The sequence below is a fragment of the Chelonoidis abingdonii genome, chromosome 17, assembly GCF_003597395.2.
Source record: "Chelonoidis abingdonii isolate Lonesome George chromosome 17, CheloAbing_2.0, whole genome shotgun sequence".
Lineage (NCBI taxonomy): Eukaryota > Metazoa > Chordata > Testudines > Testudinidae > Chelonoidis > Chelonoidis abingdonii.
This window is the reverse complement of record NC_133785.1, coordinates 17,035,553-17,054,299: the sequence shown is the minus strand read 5'-3', so window position 1 is coordinate 17,054,299 and position 18,747 is coordinate 17,035,553. Positions and strand designations below refer to the sequence as shown.

Here is an 18,747-nt window from a genome sequence, read left to right as displayed (position 1 = left end):
GAGAGTCTCCAAGCTCTCGGTGCTCCAGCTGCTGATGCTAAGCCAGTGTGGAGGTCAGAAGACTGGTTGGAAGCCCACTCTCCTCTGGTCTCTCCCAGTTTCCTTGAGGGAGATGGGAACTCACTGGCCATTTTCCTTTTTCAGGTTAGGTCCAGTCACTCTTTCCATAACTGGATAAGCTCTATGCACAGAAATAAGCTCCTCCCTCTCATGAAGACACATTAAGGGAAAGCTACAATACGTTCTAACAACATATGGGAGTACATAAAGCTAAAGTATTGTCTCCAGCACATGGCAAAGTTTACTGCAATGGTGTGCAGTAAATCAGTCGTGGTTCACACATTACATGAACATAAAAATAATCAGCGGCCTCATTCCCTCAGCATCTTGCTGGTCACCAAAAGCCCATTTTGAATGAGGAAGGAGATAATTGATGCAAGCACATGGGAAGATACAGATCTCCTCCCTCAATGGCTTCTTCAGTTAGAGACATCACTATAAGGCTGCATGTGATAGTCTATAGTGCAGGGGCTCTCAAACGGGGGGTCGTGAGTTGTCAGCCTCCACCCCAAACCCCGCTTTGCATCCAGCATTTATAATGGTGCTAAAGTGTTTTTAATTTATACGGGAGGGTCACACTCAGATACGTGCTATTTGAAATGGGTCACCAGTACAAAAGTTTGAGAACCATTGCTACAGTGTATTGGCTATTGTCTAACTCCATTCCAGTGTCTCTGGTTAACTACGTCACAACATACAGGAGACACTACAAAGCTGTGCTTACTGAAATACAAGCAAGGCTATACAAAAGCCATCCACCTTTTTCATACAGTACCCTGGAAATCACTTCTCAACCCCCTCTCTGTACTATTAGTTGCTTCTCCACACACACTGCCATATTTCACTGTTAGGAGGAGCAGAGTGACACAGATTAGCAGACAAGCAGCTTTGCTGAAATGTATAAGGGCAGATTATCAACAGCCAGTACCACAAGCTGCTTTGTTGAAATTTAAGTCCCAGATTTCAGGCTGGTGTTAGACCATGGCCTGGCAAGCAAACAAACAAACGAAATGGAGGTTTCCTAACCAGTCCCTAATATGAAGTGGGGTTTAACCTAAGTCTCCCCCGAACGGAGTACAGTCATGGGGCTCATTGCCACCAGAGGTGTCCCGCAGGTCCTGGCAGGCAGTGCTCCAGTGCCTGCCAGACGGGTGGACAGGGTAAAAATAAAGTAACAATCCTGACCGAGAAAGGAGGGAAGAGAAACTGGAGCTACACAAGTCAGAAATGGATGGATTTGCTTGAGAAATCTCCAGTGGTCTTAATAAAGGAGGGGAAGTGTAAATGCAAGCACGGAACAGACATACCCAACTAATGAGAGCCTCAGCCATCAAACTGATTGCACATCACACCTCCTTAAACACAGGATTTGTGTCAAGAAATCCAATTGGAGGAGAAGTGATGCTTTAAAAAAAATTGTGAGGGTTTCCAAGTTTATTTGTTCTAATTACCCAGCTCACGTCACTGGGGAGGGCTAGGATTTCATCAGGGCAGTGGCATGGCACAACAGTTGTAATTGAATCACTCCAGCTAGTAAGACAAACGCAAAGGGTCATAGACAACAGACAGCTTCCCCTATGCTAGCCCCCAATGCCATTCACCGCTGAGGCACAATGAAAACACACTCATCTGAAGAGATACTGGTCTAATAATGGCCCATTAAATATAATGAAAATTCAAGTGTGTTATCTGTGCCTCTTGCCTGCATTCAGCCTTGGCATGGCTAAACAGGCGCCATGATAATGAGTTTACAGAGGGAAAGCTAGTCTGATTCTCTCCAATTTACTAAGACCTTTTCTCTCACTGCAGTTACATGGATTATCTGACAGGATTCCCATTCACGCAGAAACTTACTAGCTTAGGGAAACCGCACAGCCACTCACCCTCTTGGCTGGGGGCAGAGAGCCTCTCACCATGGCATCAGAGCTGAACTGAAACCTCACAACTCGGATATTTTCTGCTCCTTCACTTCAGTGATCTCCTATTGTATAGACGGCTCAGGCTTTCCCAACCCATCGCTGTTCCCTTCCATTTCCTCCCATGTGGACAGGTGAATCCTGTCTCATGATGTTTATGATCAGCCGGTCATATTGCCCAACCTCTCCCCATCTGCCACCCTGCCCGCTCTGCCATGACTGCTGAGATCCAGGGAATGCACAGCAGAAAAGTTTTGGGCATCAAAAGAATCTTTCAGCTCATATCAATCCAAACGGCAGCTGATCCTCAGACAGCCCCCACGCAAGTGGCTGGAGTTCCCTACACAACGTGGGGACCTCATGCACTCTTAACACACCACCAAGCACCGATGCTATCTTGGCTGGAGATCTTGGCACAAGAGGGGGCGCTGTTGAGAAGAGCTGCCTGCACCAAAAGCACCAACTCTCCGAGCAGGTGCATCTGCCTCAGCTCAAGTGCTCCAGCTGGACAGAGGTCCAACAGCTTCTAACATAGGGTGAGAGGAGAGCCTTGAAGCCAGTACTGTGGGTGTCACAGCAGCCAGGCAGGGGACCAGGAGTCAATGGGTGAAGTGGCAATGCAATGTATTGATACTCAGACATTCCCCCCGGTGCTTAGAGCAGGCACGTAGGGAGGAAAGACAGTGGCCTTGATAGAGAACAACATGGGGCTAGCTGCTATGACAGGAGGTTCATTGGGGAGCTGCTGGTCCCCGTACTGTCTTCTGTATCAGCTTCTATCTTGTCTAACGAAGCCAGGGCTCAGTAGCACCCAGGCCACAAATGCATTGGGGAACCGACACTTGGGGGAGCGCTCTATTGTGCTGGCAACAGTGCAGGGCACTTCACTGGTGATGCTTCCCCACTGGGCTGAGCCAACATTAGTACCAAGTCTGGCACTCAGCCAGCTTGGCTGACTCAGGCTGTAGATTGGAGGGTTTACCTGTCAGAGCACCCAGACCAGCCTTACGGCAGAGTGACAGTGGTCTCCCTGGGGTTCCTCAAGAATGGCTTGAGGGTAACTGCTCACATTTTATCAGTGCCGGGGAAGGCAGCTGCAGATTTGTTCAACACCCCTGCACACAGCCACGGGGGAGCACTGGCTTCAATTTGGTGGCCCTGGCCCTGTGACAGTTCAAACAGCGAAGAGCGGGAACATTTTGCTGTGAATGTTTTATTTCCTTCATTCAGCTTCGAAGTCCACAGGACAAGCTTCCTTGCACGTAGTATTTCCAAGGTGCAATAGGGCCATTAACTAATCTTTTATATTGCCATGTTCCTTGATGGACCATCTGATTTTGATGGCTTCTGGATGGGCAGGGGGATTATTCCCACACCTGGGTTCACAAATTCAGAGCAAACAGTCTCAGTTATAAGGCAAAACATATGTATTTTCTTTAGTGTGGAATCCCAACATTACAGGTGAGATTAATGCAGGCAGCAATTAACAAGTATTTCATAGAGCCTGAACACTAAATACATTCTAAGACAAATGCCTATTTTGAGCAAAACAAACATACAGATGAGCTGGTCTGGTCTCCAGCTATGAGTTTGTCAGTTCTTAGCTAATGCCTGCAGCCTGGGCACGAGCTAGAATCTAGCCTCCCAGCATCACGCAGACTTGCAGGCATCAGTGTCCAGAACACTGGTTCTCCACCAGGAACTGCACCTGTCCCATTGCGGTGTTGCCTCCTTGCTCCCCACAGCTCTATACTTCCTGCCCCTCTTGCTGACTTTCTCCAGACACAAAAGCCACTGCCCACCTCCTGTGGAGCAGGGACCCAATCTGGCAGCCACTGCTGCCACCAGCGGAGGGGGAGCAGGTCTCTTCCTGACTTGCTGTGATGCTCAGACCTGCCAGTCCAAGCAGGTGGCAGGAATCACAGGAGGGCAACTATCCCCTTACTGAAATAGCACTCCGGGAGGAACCCATTTGAGAAGGAGGGCTTGCAGGTAAGCCAAAGGCTCTGGTAAGTTTTGCCCCAGCTCAGAGGGGCTGAAACTGAAAGGAATTACCATGATGCAAGCCAAGAACAGTCTTCAGGAGCCCAACGTTCAGCGTAGCAGCCAAACGAGTCCTACCTCCAAGGCAACTGTGGCAGGTCTCTCCACAGCAGAGTCAACATATACCCTTTCTATCATAGTATCCTAACGAACACCTCAGAATGAGGCTGGAGCAACCCCTTGTCCCCACCTCATTTTTACCTACCCCATGGGAAGGGCTGCGGGTTGGTAACAGGTATATAGCTAGCTTCAACAGCAGAAGCTTGATTCCTTAATGCTTAACAAAGACAGTTAAAAAATCCTCTGTGATGCAGGATGCCAAATGAAACAGAAGCTCTGCTGGAAGAAGACTGAAGTTGTGTGTTGTAGGATGTGAATTGCAACTCTAAGCAAACCCTTAATCTATTGGAGAGAGGTTTTGCAGGCTATTGATTGCAGAGTCGTTTCACTGGAACCTCCTCCCTGACACTGTCCCTCAGACTTTTACTCCTTCCTACTTGGATCAGAAACACCCAGAGGCCAGAACAGTTAGCTCTCCCCATTTCTGCCCATCCTTTCATTGAGATGGGGCAGGGGAGTGGGGTTTGGGCTCATGTATTTCCCTACCTGGGGCTCTGGTGTCTGAAAAATTAACTCTTGAATTACCGTAACTCCCACTTAAAGATTAGCAACTGTATACTTTGAACTAACATTTAGTGAACAAACCAAGGACAAGGGTTCACACCATTTTGTGGTGGCCTTTCCTCAGTCCCCACAATAAGGATACAGCACTCTCAGATAGTGACTGAATGCAGTAGGCAACAGAAGTGTTCTCAGGCGCTCAGCGTTTAAGACATGTTTATTTCTTTGCGTGTTACATTTACGTTAGTGATTACGAAAATACAGCTCCCTTTTGGCATTCAGACATTTTGACAGGGAAAATAGATTTGTTTTAACAGGGCTGTTCATTTACCTTGAATGCTCCAACGCCGATTTCATGATCCACTCACCCTCTTTAGGCTGCAGGGCCATCACAAGATCCCTTCCTGGGCTTCACACTCACATTGCACTTGAGGCCCAAGCCCTCACCATACAGACTTCAAGTTTTGCTCATTCATCTGCTAATAACCAGTTGCCTAAGTATTTCCAGTTTCATTTCTAACAGCATCTACACAAAACACTGCAAAGCTCCAGCAAAGGAGAGTATCACCTATGCAGTGCTGTGCATAGCAATAGATATTACAGACCCATGTTAGCTTGTGACCACATCTGTAACATAGAAATAAGAAACAGATTAATCCATTTTGTTAGAGACCCAGAGAAAATATAGCGGGTTCTCCACACGTGTGCATATTCACAAGCAGAGTTACTGGTCACCAGGCTCAAGCAACCTTCAGGCCACTGGCACAAGGAGAGGAGGTACAGCTAGGCAGAACCAATCGCTACTAAGCTCAAGGCAAGAAATCCACAGACTTTAAGAACAGAGCACCCCATGCCCCTAGCTACAAATACACACCTCCGTGTGATGCACCAGAGGTTGGGAAGACACTAGGAGACAAGCTGCAGGTTTCAGTTAGCAGGGTCCACCTTAGCACTGTGTCTAGGCCAGAGGCCTCTGACAAGAATAACGTTGCCTGGACAACTGTTACTACTCTGTGGGCACAGTGTGAGAATCTTGGATTTAATCATCACTATGTAAAGCAGACTGGAAAAAGCAGCTGCTGGACCATGCTGTTATGACCCCAGTTGGTGGACTGTAACCCAGAGGTCAGGAGGAAGTGAAAGGCTCACCAGACACAGTAGTGGAGATGTAGCTAGCTATCCCATTTGCCAGGACTGCAGCATATTTGCACTAGCAGCAGAAAACAAAACAGATGTTATGAAAGCTTCTTCCAACACTGGCCTACTCCACTTGGTAACTGCAGGGAGAGATGCGTATGGGGATAAAGGATACTCTACGGCAAAGGCTTTTTACTTCGGGACCTCAGACCCCAGAACAGCTAAACATCCAAAGCTATCCAGCATCCAGGCTGGTAAGTCCCTCACTCTGTGTCCCCTACTGTTAACAATACCCACACAGCTGATGAATGGACTTCCTGTCCCAGTCAGAGCATGACACTAGTGCCAATCGTCCTCTTCCATTCAGGGTAACAACTCTCATAAAGGGCCAGACCTCAGCAGTGCCCTTAAAATGCTTTCTGCTGGGGTATTCCATTGCTGATACTTCTACAGGGCCTGTCTGAACCCTAGGCCTCACCCGGAGGAATAATACGTATAAGCAGGACTGGAAGGGGATGGGGAGAAGTGTCAACATGAGACATTTTTGTTCCAAGTGGCTCTCTCAGTCCAATCTGATGGTCAGTTAGCTGGTTCCTGGAGACATTTCTGGGAACTCCTTATACATTTCCCAGATGATCATTTTGTCCATCTGGCACTGCTGCCCCTCCTCTTCCTCAGCCAAAATGCGCTGCAAGATACCTTGCAGGTCAGAGAGACGGTGCTGATGCTGCAGGTAGGGTGTGGAACGCATGATCGCATGCATTAGAGACAGATACTCCATCCTCAGCTGCAGTGGGGGGGAGACAGAGCACAATGCAATATTTAAATGAGATAAACAAGTGTTCCAGTTTCCAAAAAGCATTAACACTGGAAGAGCTGCTGCGGTGTTACCATCAGGAGTGAGATTCCATTGTAAGCACCTGCCCTTCTGTGGGACTCATTAGTATCTATGGAATCTTGATGCTTTTCCCAGAGCAACTAACAACAGTTACATCAACAGATCCCACTTATCTGCTTTTAGGGAGGGGGCTAAAGCAAGGAGCTCCCTGTCCTTTGGGAGTTCCCAGAGGGAAGGGACAGCAGCCAGTTACCCCGGGGTGGGGAGTGAACCCACCAACTGAAACGCAGAGAAATGATTCTCACAGGTTAGCTCTTCCTATATCTTTCTGTGAATGGATGGAGGATGGATGGGGCAAATTTTCATGCCTCTCCCCACTCAAACCTGATCCCGGCTCCCTGATCACTGTAGTGGTCCTAAGGGCTGAAACACCTGATCTGACAGCAATGTGGGGGTTCTGTGAGGGACAGAGAATTGGCAACAACTCCCTAAAAGGAGCCTTCAGTCAAGTACCTGGACTGTCTCATTCCTCCAGCTGCTACAAGGGCAGACAGCTTGCCTCACACACTTGTCCTGTTACTGAGGAGAGCCGGCTGGCCTACAGTTGCTGAGTTAGCAATGGGCCGTGGATCTCCAAGGAATCCCTGGGTGTTATCTGGCCTAAGGCCAGCTCTGCCAAGCAGGCAGAGAACAGGAAAGAAAAGGGATCCAGCAATCACTGATTACTCTCTTCCAGAGCACCCATTACTCATCTGGGCTATTCTGCTTCACTGCTAGAACCTGCTTCCTCTCTTCCCCTCCCAACTATGGCTTGGGTAGCAAGAGGCCTTCTCTTCCATTGCACTGGAAAGCTCTCTTCCTTCCCAGATCCCAGCCCCAGTCCCTCTGGTTCAGCACCTTATCTCCAGGGGAGAGATCGGCAATCTGCCGCACCGTTATGTCAATCATCACCATCATGTCCGTGTGGTAGAAGATGTTTGCGGTATCCTTGCTGGCAAAGATGTCCTGAAGGAACTTCAGCACCGAATGCGGCGGCTGAGGCTGGTGCTTGAAGATACAAACCGGATCATCTGGGGGCCAAGCCAGAGAAGGGATGAAGGCAGGTTGTCATAGAAAAAAAGTGTGTTAAGATCTATAGTCGACATTTGTTCAAGTTCTGTGGCCCACACTCTTTGGATTGAATCTCTGCACCAGGACAGAGCCAGGACTTGAGCACCAGGTGCCTTCCCTAACCTAAGACAGCTACTCCAAAGCACTAGTTCAGACACTGCACCACGCGTGGCAGCTGCGAATGCTGGGAGAGCACCGGCATGCACAATGCCTAATTCCGGGCTGCATAATTGGGATGATGGCTCTGCAGGGCACTGAGCTGAGACCGAACTCATATATTAGTCTGAGTATTAATCATTATTTGTGTTTCACTAACACATCACAGGGAAAGCTCATTACTTCAACACTACCCAGCACCCCTCAGAACATGCTGGCCTCCCTGAGCAGCCACACTCATTTTCTTCTCCCCGGGGTTTATTAATTTTGGTGCAAAACTCCCTCAACAGCTCCCCCCCGTCCAGCAGAGCTTGTATCTGAAATGAGCTTTCACCATGGAGACCAGCCTAATAACCTACTCAGAAGCAAGAAAATAATAAACACCTCCAGGTTTAAATAGGCCAGCAGCATCTCCACTCTCTTCAGAGGAAAATATTCATACACATCCCAGAGAGGCTTCTGAAGTACACTGGCCCCTCTCCTCTGCCTCAGGGGAAGGAGGAAGGTAAAGTCTCCCCAAAAGATTATTGCTACCAAAGCGTCTCAACTCCTGCTGTTTTCTTGCATCCGTTCAGGGTGAGGTGGTAGCATGAGGTAATCGGGTAGTGAAAGGGTTAAGTAAAGGCTTTGGAAGGAAGTCAGGTGGACAGCATGGAGGCTGTATGCAGTTTAACTGATGTTGTCCAAAGACCATGATTTACAACCCTGAAAAGAACTGAAGCCAGAGAAAAGAACTACACGTATCACAGATACAGGATGGCTTATTTAACAGCATGTCATCAGAATCAAGCTAATACCAGTGCTCCAGGAGTATTAAAAAGCACAATGCAGTGGCAGATAAACAGGTAAAAATACCTGATATTGTGCTGACTTGGAGCTGAGCTTTATGGGTTTCTAATGATCTGCTTTACAAACACTATACTGGAGCTGGCAAATCAGGTGGGTGATTTGAAAAGGGAAAGTGTACCAGTAAGCAATGTTCTCTGAGGACAGTATTCCCTCTAGACCCAGCATCTGGGGCACCTGCTCCCTAGCATGGGCAATCAGGGGAGTGATTCCGAACTTGACAGACAAGAAAGGCAGGCAGGCAGATCCTGGCATGTGGGGTACCGAATGCCATCCCAGGAGGGGCATGAAGACAAGGGAAAAACTGCCTTCCATTCTCAGGAGGAGATAACGCTGCTGTGCTGCAGGTAGGCTCAGCAGAGTTCAATTATTAGCTTTCTAATTGCGAAGAATTTTTATTGATTCTTATTTTAAAGATTTCCCCCCTATTTTAAACTATATTTATTTCCGTGATTGTGGGGGGTAGGGCTGGCGTTAGGGCAGTGCTGACAGCTGGGCTGCAGGGGGCTCCCTGTGTGGCTGAGAGACCCAAGACACTAGGGTACAAGGTACAGGGGAGGCTGTCGTCATCCTGGCTCAGCAGAGGGCTCCCTGCGTGGCCCCAGGGCTGGTGACACCCAATCCCTGCAGACACAAGGTGTGGGAAAGGCTGGGGTTCTGGACCAGGGACTCCCAGCCAGGACTGCAAGGAGAAGGATGAGCCCTTGGCTCCCAGGAAGGCAATCTCACTGCTGAATAGTTCCTGCTGGGGAATGCTCCTGCACTCCTGGCTGGTGATGAGTGAGTGGGGCCGGGGACGCCTGATCTCTGCAGCACGTTCATTTGTAACCAATTGATTCTTTTAGTCAATTTCAGCATTGGCTGAAATGGACTCTTACCTACAGTTCTTAATTAAAACTGAATCCCACCAAGCCTAGCCTGCCATTCCCGCAAAAGGCTGCACTAATCTCAGCTCATAGGGATCGGCTTGCAAGAGAACATCAATCCACCTGCTGTTATTAGTTACTTAGCAGATGTCATCAGCAGGGCTTTATTTCAGACAGTTTCTTCCTCAGGAATGCAGCCTTGTCCACCTCACACTGAGACTTGTATGAAAGCAGCAAATCTTAGTGAAGCCATGAGCTCATCTGCCAGCCGCCCCCTCTAACTCTGACCTCTCAATGAATCAGCCTCATCTCTCTAGCTCTGTGTTGCCATTAACCTTTCCCACCTGCTGGGAATGTAATAAAGTTGCAGAGACTCTCACCTCCCCTGTTCAGTAGCAACAGCACCTTTTCTGTGAAGGTCTTGACGTTGGAGTGCTTGCTCAGCGTAGTCATGATCACATTGTGTTCTGGAACTAAAAGATGAAATGGGCTCACTAGCAATGACAGATCTGTTTGCAATACATTTCAGGTTGGCTTAAGTGAGTGGCAAAGGAAAAGAAACAAAATTCTAAGCCTGTCTTCACGCCACTGACATGGGAATCTTTGGGATGTCACAACCATTGCTGTGCTCAGAATGAGAATGTCAGAGGGTTGGACAGGAAATCTCCTCCAAATTTAATGCATAAACACTGGAATTTCACTTTCTATTTGCACCTGGTGAGCTGGCTTGCTGCTAGCTCCCATCCAGGAGATCAGAGCAGCCTTTGGAATACTCTGCAAGCCTTTATACTCTGAAACATCACTTCCATTCTATTTCAGATCCAACACTTGAAGCCAGAGGACCCACCCACCCCACTATAGGATCTCTTTCACTTTGTCAGGTCAGCAATACCTTGGTGGTCTGGCACCTTTTCAGACTTCAAAAGTAAATAAGGGCTGGGCATGTACTTGTATAACACTCCCCAAAGGAAAACCCAGGTGCTGATGAAGTGCACCACACTAATGACCTCTAAGCCTCAGCATGGTGCAAGAGGGAGGCAGGAAGTGCCATCTGTTGTAGGAGGTGACAAACAGATTAGAGGAAGACCTACATTTTTGCAAGAATAGATGGGTTAATCCTAGTGTCCTGGCCAAATTCTTACTGGGTTACATTGCCTCCCTCAGGTTTTGTTTGAATACAGATTTATTCATCTCTTCCTGTTCTGAACTGCTGGGTGGAACACTGCTCAAGCGTTTCTGTGGTGGGGATAGGGATCGGGATCCCGGTCTATACATTTGTAAAGTACTTCAGGAGCCTTCAGGTTGAAAGGAGTTAATCTAGTAACAGACCCTAAGAAAGCTTTAACTACCGCTGCATTAGTGAAGTGCTAATGTTCTGACAGATTCTGAAGGTTTGGGAATAAAAATTCAACCTACTAATAAGGAGCCTGAACATCGTTTAGCAAGTTCTCGGAAGACGAGAACATGTCACTCTGCTCTCAGCTTCTTGCCGCACTCCAGGTGGGCAATAATCCCCCAGAAATGCACCGCCTCTCAAGTGTTATTGCCTAATTACAGAAGCCAGCAAATGCACTGGGTAACAGTAAGAAAGGATAATGAATGAAAGCAACTGAGAGAGCATACTTAATCGGTGTTTGTGCAATAAACTTTCATATGAAATTAGAAACAAAACCACAACTACTTGCATGCTAATGAAAGGGAATACAAAATAATGAGTGAGCTATTGCTGCTTCAGCCTTCCCTCTCCATGAAGCCAGGAATAAAGGCATTGTACAGAACAACAGCAAGGAAACAACATGACAATTACAACATAGCAACAGGAGATCTTGCATATTCAGGATTAATCCAAGCCTAGGCCCTAATATTACACTGCCATCCTCTAAATTATTATGGACTCCAAAACTCTTGCAAACAGCAGCAGTTGGGAGAGGTTAAGCTTCTTTCCACAAGACTAGATCTTTTGCCTATTAGTAAGGAGCTCAACATGGTAGGCATGATGAGGGACCAAGAAATCCAGGAGAAAGTGATGCCTAGCAGAATATGTTTATGAGACTGACCCTAATGCTTCTACGTTTAATGAGATTCAGGAGGCACAGCCAGGGATAAGTAGCAGCTCTGCCAATCACCTGAAGGAGAGAGAAGATTAGTAGTTGTGCAATTATACTGATATGTGCCCACTAAAGTAGTTAGATGTTCCTGTGAAGTTAACGCACGCAAGTGCATGGCACGATATAAAATCCCACCAAAATATCTGACTGAAAGAGTGGAGGGAATCATGTGGGCCCGGATGGCTTGGCCTGCCCCAAGGAGTTAACTGGTTTTGACAAGCTGTCATTCACTTTGAATGGTATTTTCACCTGGAATCCCAGGTGGGGTTGTATTTGCCGACTCAGTCCTGGCCAGAGAATGAGGGGTCAGGGTGTGTGTCTCTCACACACACACACACACGTTCCTTAGTGGGTGATTAAAATCCCGCCCTGCCCCCAAAGGCGTTCTTTTTCTAGGTCCTTGCTCAGTGCCTACAATGAAAGGCTTGGAGGACTAGAAGAGGGAATAAAGAAGAGAAGGGAGCTTGGCAAGTTAGCATAGTGCAGCCAGGAGGTCAAGAAACTTTCCCTCCTGTAGACCACCGGAATCCTGTGAAAGGGAGGAAAAGTAGTGTCACTGACCTGGAATGTGGAGATTAAAGGCCAGAAGGACATTAACAAACAGGTCAGGCAGTTGCTCTGTGGTATCTGAGGGCAGCCCCTCTTCAATCACATCCAACAAGAACTGGACAAACTGTGAGTTGAGGTGCTCTGTACATGAGGAGAAAAGGGCTTTCAGTATCTAGTGCTGATCAAACACGCTACCCTCCCTGATGCAAGACATCGCCTGCTTCTTTTACATTTATGAGCATAAATCAGCTGCAATTTCAGCCACCCAGGAGGTAACGCCCTGGTCACTGGATGGCCAGCTGTGGGGTCTTTGTGGTAGGAGATGTCAATGGCTCAGAAAAAAAACTATGCACATTTCACAGCAGTGCTAGAGGCAGGGCACCAGATCGAATGTTTTGCTAAGTGCATTCCCAAATTTCTGTTCTAGCTACTGTCCCAGTAGCAAACCAACCAACAACCATAAACATTATGGGCAAGAAGAGATTTATATTCTTGCCCAGTACTTTAGTCCATTTAAAATTAATCCAAATCACTAGCAGTAATTAATTTTAACCTAGCTATTAGGAAAGTGCTGCAGCCCATGCAAACAAGAACACCTGCAGGAAATAATCACCGGGTTATACTAGGAGAGGAATACATGTTTCTGAAAGCTTGGAGAGATTCATTCTGTGCTCCCCATTTCACTGGTTTCAGAGATTGTGCATCTTTACCATGGAGTCTAGTGAACTATCTAAGGAGACTCCTAGACAAACCTCTCCAACAGCAGCTACATCTCTCAGGGATGTGGAGAATCCCACCTGTTATTCTAGTGTATGTCTACACTGAAGCGCTGCCACAGCTGTGCCACTGTAGTGTTTCAAGGGCAGACAAGCCCTTAGGATTCTTGGCAATGTTGGGCCAATGACTCTCCTACATCGTGCTGGTGCAAAATTTGGAGAGGGGATAGAGAAGGTGTAGGGGCATCTCTTTCCTCCCATGCACGCAGCAGGGAGAATCCCCCTCTAGCACTCTGGAGAGCTCTTGGCCACCAGGAACTCCCCCAAGATGTCTAGGCAGTAGATTTCCCTCTCCACAATGCACTCAGTTCTTACCATAGTGGTGATATGGCAGCGGCTCTCCCATGGAGAATATCATAGCCAGCACCAGTGCAGAGTAGCACATCTTTTGATGGTCTGCAAGATAAAACCATAGATCCAGTCATTAATACTCCCAAGTGTCTGCCCTCTGGTTTGAGGTGATAAATGATTTAATTCGTATAGGGAGGTAGGCAACTACCCTCTCCCTTTTTAAGAGGAATCTCAACTGTGAGGCTTAGAAAAGACACCCAGCCAATTAATGATGGCAAGGCAGAGGGGCATTTCAGGACAGCTGGAATGCTGCAATACAAATAAACACATGTATCTAACAATACATGCATGTTACTGTATCCCTCTCTCTACACTCTTCACATATCATTTGCCATATTCCAGTCTACGCATTTTGGGACCAGGACCAGGTCTTCCTATGTGTTTGAGAACAACCAGCACAACAAGCCTGGATCCTAATGGGGGCCTCTGAGCACTGCAGTGATAAATACATTAACTAACAGCACAGTGAGGTAGCACAGGATAGATTTAGGACATCCAGATTCAGTTCTCAGTTCAGTTGCCACATTTAAATTCCCAACACCCATTCTAAAACAAAAAACCAAGCCAAAAAAAACAAAAACAAAAACAAAAAACCCCAAGCAGCATTTTGAAAGGATTGTTTGTTCCCTGCAGCTCTGCCAATGCAGCTCACACTTCATTTACACCATCCTCTATTACCATAATCCTGTACTTTCACAGGTGTGTGTACAAGCACACACCTAGCTCCACCAAGGCACCTCTCTTCTGACATATACTGTGCCTGCTAGTCTAATCTTGGACTTCTTGTGAATATGAGGTCCAGTACTAAACACGTGTTAACCACTAACAGAGATCGCATCTCAACATCTGAACCTGCAAGAAAGAGCAGTTACAGATAAAAAGTTCATGAAAAGGTGGCCAGGGTTAAAAAGAGGAAACCCATTTTCATCCATGATCCAAGGCAGGGTTTGAATCCACATCTGTAGAGAAGACAGGCCAGTTCCATTCCAGTTCCGTAACTCATGTCATCCAGACCCTCATGTATTTTACATAGAGTTTGGAAAAAACATTTTTGGGCGGGGGGGGGGAGGGGAGAGGTAGGGGAGGAGTTTGATAGGCTGAAGTTTCCTTTGATGCATATTATTTCTATAGAAACTGCATAATTCATCCAACTTTGGAAGACACCCTGTTGAACTACACCAACACATCAGGTAAGTACTCCAGTGGAAAGGGAAGAGGCAAAAGCAGCAGGATCGGAATGAACATGGCAGACATACGTTTTCAATCAATTTTGGGATCTTAATGAATGTTCTTGTTTTTTCCTTCTTTCTTAAGAGGCTCTTAATAAACATGACAGGTGAATAATTAAAATCTCCCCTGTGCCATCCCTGGACACCTCCAACAATTTATATAATAAGTTGGAACCAGAAAAGCACCCATCCTTCTAGCCATCTTTAAATACTTCCTGCTTCAATGGTTAACATGTCATGGCTAAGTTTCTTTGCTACTGTGTCTGCATTCTTCCATTTTCAATGGATCAGATCTGGCTAACTGTTTAAAGTCACCTGAGGCTGAAGCATACAATGCTCAAGACTCCAGGTGTGAATTCTGCTGGCTTTCCAGGATATACTTGTCCCATGCATCAATCTGTCCCACAACCTGCTAGTCTATCACAATTTTCACTGGCAGTAGCTTTACAGGAATGCTCCACAGTATCATAACCACTGCCTTCCCTGAATCTTAATTAGCTGGTGTGCTTCAGTAGGGATTTATAGAAGAACTATACAACAGTGCATATGTCACAATGAAATACAAGTCTATATCCCCTCAATTCCATCTGGAAGATTTCAGGAAGCGGAGCATTAATGTTTGTGCTGTGCTCTGGAAGTGCAGAGTGCTAAATAAAGGCTAAATACTATGATCAGTTACATCTACCTGATAGTGATTGGGTCACTTATACATCTGATATAAATAAAACCCAGGTGTTTGTTTTGTTTTTTTTTTAAAGTTGAACAGAAAGATACTTTTTATGCCTTGGAAAAAGTTTTTCCATCTAACATACATTTCCATAATGACGCCATATTTACTACAAGAAGCACTCTGTCTCTAATTCATTTCCAGAGCACCTCACCCAATCCTGCCAGATCTAAACATACCATCTGCGAAGGGTCGTGTGCCATAGAGTTTGTTCTTGCAAGTACAGACTACAATTCTATCACTGTGGTATCTTACTGCTGCATAATTGACTGAAACCTGGCGATCATTACTGAGTGCAGTAGCTGTATCATGAGAAGAAGTTGCCAGAGAACCATATACAGTCTAATGCTCCTGAAAAGCAATCTATACTAATGGTCTCTTACACACAGACTGAGGGAATCCAGTCGAAGTGTGGAGTCAAACACATACACACCATCACACAAGCTGCTTGTCCAGAACTTTTCAGATTGTAAACTCCCTGGGCAAAGACTGTGTTTAGGTCAATGACGCTTAAGCAAAAATATTACAGCATTATTAAGATTAAGAGATTACCTGACAGAGGTCTATAGACTGAATGGCTGAGAAGGTAAACTGGGCACTCCTGGTTATTCTCATAATACAAAAATGAGGGACACTCAATGACATTTTGAAAAACAAAATTCAGAATGAATCGGTGAAACTCTCTGCTACAAGGTATAACTGAGGCCACATCTTAGTTTAATTTTAAAAAAAGAACTGGACATTTGTATGGATAATGGGAACATGCAATTAGAGGGGATGCATAGGGAGAATATGGGGCAGGTGTGTGTGTGACAGTACCTCCCATAAGGCTTTATGGAAATATGCTTAGAATGTGTTTTATGCTACATATGCCATGTAACATATCTCAAAGGTTATGATCTACTGAATGTATTAACTCTTATTTGTACGCATGTATCATTTTTGTATTCAAAGTTATGAATGTTATGAATGTTGGCTATCTACTGGCTTGATTTCTAAATAACCTTAGTAGAGCATTTGGTCAGTTCCTGGAGAAAGGAATGTTGAAATTAAGTACCCAAATCAAGAAACACTTAAAGAACAATGGATCTTGGAATGCTCCAATCCACATAAGAAGTCAAGGTAGCATGTAAACAATGGATGCTACCTGTAAAAACTGAGAGTCATGCATGGACATGTGACTTGCCCAAGTGACTCCTAAATTCCATTTGGAGCTGGACTTTGCATAGGAGGAGAGGGTCTCCACCCACAAGAGAAAAGGTCTATTTAAACCCCTGGGAGACTCCTCCATTTTGTCTTCAGCTGGCTAAAGAGAGAGCCTCTCCAACCCCCAGGATACTTGGAAGAAACTGGAACAAAGGGCAGTGACTGCAAGGGGTGTGACTGATTGCTGGACCCAGGCTAAAAGGAGATTAGTCTGTAAAAGGGAGCATTCTGGAACTGGTGAGGATCTTATCTGTATTCAGTTTGATTAGATATAGATTTGCGCATTTTATTTTATTTTGCTTGGTGACTTACTTTGTTCTGTCTGTTACTACTTGGAACCACTTAAATCCTACTTTCTGTATTCAATAAAATCACTTTTTACTTATTAATTAACTCAGAGTATGTATTAATACCTGGGGGAGCAAACAACTGTGCATATCTCTCTATCAGTGTTATAGAGGGCGAACAATTTATGAGTTTACCTCATACAGGGCTTTATACAGGGTAAAATGGATTTATCTGGGTTTAGACTCCATTGGGAGTTGGGCATCTGAGTGTTAAAGACAGGAACACTTCTATGAGCTGCTTTCAGGTAAACCTGCAGCTTTGGGGCAAGTAATTCAGACCCTGAGTCTTTGTGGAGCAGACGGAAGCGTCTGGCTCAGTAAGACACAGTGCTGGAGTCCTGAGCTGGCAGGGAAAGTAGGGGTAGAAGTAGTCTTGGTACATCAGGTGGCCAAGAGGGTTTCTGTGATAGAACTTATCACTGGGGCGGGGTGTGTGTGTGGGCAGGGAGCAGGACGGAGCCACTTCTGCCTTAAAGAGCCTGGCTGAGAGGCACGCTCCCATATACACACACTCACCCCCCCAGCCAAGCTCTTTCAGGCAGAAGCAGCTCCATCCCACTTCCCACCCAACTGCCAGGGACAGGGAGAACAGCTGAACACACATGGGGAGGAGGAGAAGGGAGAAAGAGGAGATACAGAGGGAGAAGGACAGAGCCTCCCCCACCTCAGGGAACATGGGACAGGGACAGTGCTGTGGCCCTGAGCTGGGCACAGGGTGGGAGGGGTCACTGGACAGAGGAGACATGTCTGGTGGTCACGTGTCCTTCCCTTTAGCTGGTACCCACCCAGTATGGGAAGGCACCAGTCACCTAGCCTCATTACCTGGAGTTGGGAAGAAATTTCCTGCCATAACTGTCTAGGTATAATTGTCTTACATCCTCCTCTGAGGCTTCTGGTGGGGGGCCATTGTGAGAGGCAGTATGGTGGACTCTTCCTATGTTCCTACGAAGGCTCTGGTTTGTGCTTGAGCTTTAAAGGCAATACTGGAATATGAATAAACGCTGACTTGACAGCAGCGTAATCACTCAGTATGGAAGCAAGTACATGGTTTATTATCAGTATATTGAATGATAGGCTGATGTTTTGGGGCATTCCAACCCTCCCTAGTCCCCGTCAAGATACTGGACACTCAATGTATCCTCTACAATGCCAGCCCTGTGTTGAAGAACTGAGGCAATAATCAATCATGACTTGTTTTTAGGAACATACCAATAGCCAGATGGGGGAAAAAATAGCATTAATACAATTATTTTGAAAGAATACAAGACTGTAATTCAGCTGAGGGGCTCTATTGACATCAGATGGCATGCACACAGCTCAAGTGGTTACAAGATGCAGTAAAGGATGCTAGTGAATTCCTGCCACAGATTTCTCAAAATCACTGTGGTATTTTCTACGACAGCCCTTTGCCGAAACATTTTCTGAAGCTTCTTGAAGGTCTTCATAAACCCCACCCTACCCCACCTAAAAATGCAGCAATGGAAAAGCTGGGTAGGGCAGGTGAGGATCAGTGCTTAATTTGTAATGAAAGAGGTGCGAGGGCTCAAGTGATTTTTTTTTTTAAATTTTCATAACTGACACAGAAGTGCCGGGGCTATGAACTGCTAGAGGTGCCAGCCCTGGCACAAATTAAGCACTGGTGAGGATTGTCTCCAATGCTCAAATGAAAAGATTTGACAGTAGAGTTGTGTGTATATTGAACTGCAACAGGGAATGGTCATGATTACAGAGGAGACTGTCTGTCTGTTTTCCTTAGAATTGTTCCGGTTAATTCTGCCTCACTGTGTCTTATTATAAACCTTTCTAACAACACACTGATAGATCTGCAAGCTAGTGGCATCACAGGAAAATGACTGTCCAA

The 18,747-nt window shown here is 46.2% G+C and overlaps 1 protein-coding gene across 1 annotated transcript in view; it reads right to left on the bottom strand.

Moving 5' to 3' along the window:
* Positions 1-4,839: 4,839 nt before the first annotated feature.
* The window catches only part of NCKIPSD (NCK interacting protein with SH3 domain), a 120,553-nt gene continuing 106,645 nt past the window's right edge, over positions 4,840-18,747 (bottom strand). Inside the window, exons 9-13 of the mRNA XM_032801330.2 lie at positions 13,342-13,422; positions 12,263-12,391; positions 9,974-10,066; positions 7,513-7,685; positions 4,840-6,564 (exon numbers count right to left, since the gene is read on the bottom strand). Coding sequence (XP_032657221.1) covers positions 6,361-6,564; positions 7,513-7,685; positions 9,974-10,066; positions 12,263-12,391; positions 13,342-13,422 — 680 coding nt within the window. The 3' untranslated portion in view covers positions 4,840-6,360. The remainder of the gene's footprint in view (positions 6,565-7,512; positions 7,686-9,973; positions 10,067-12,262; positions 12,392-13,341; positions 13,423-18,747) is intronic.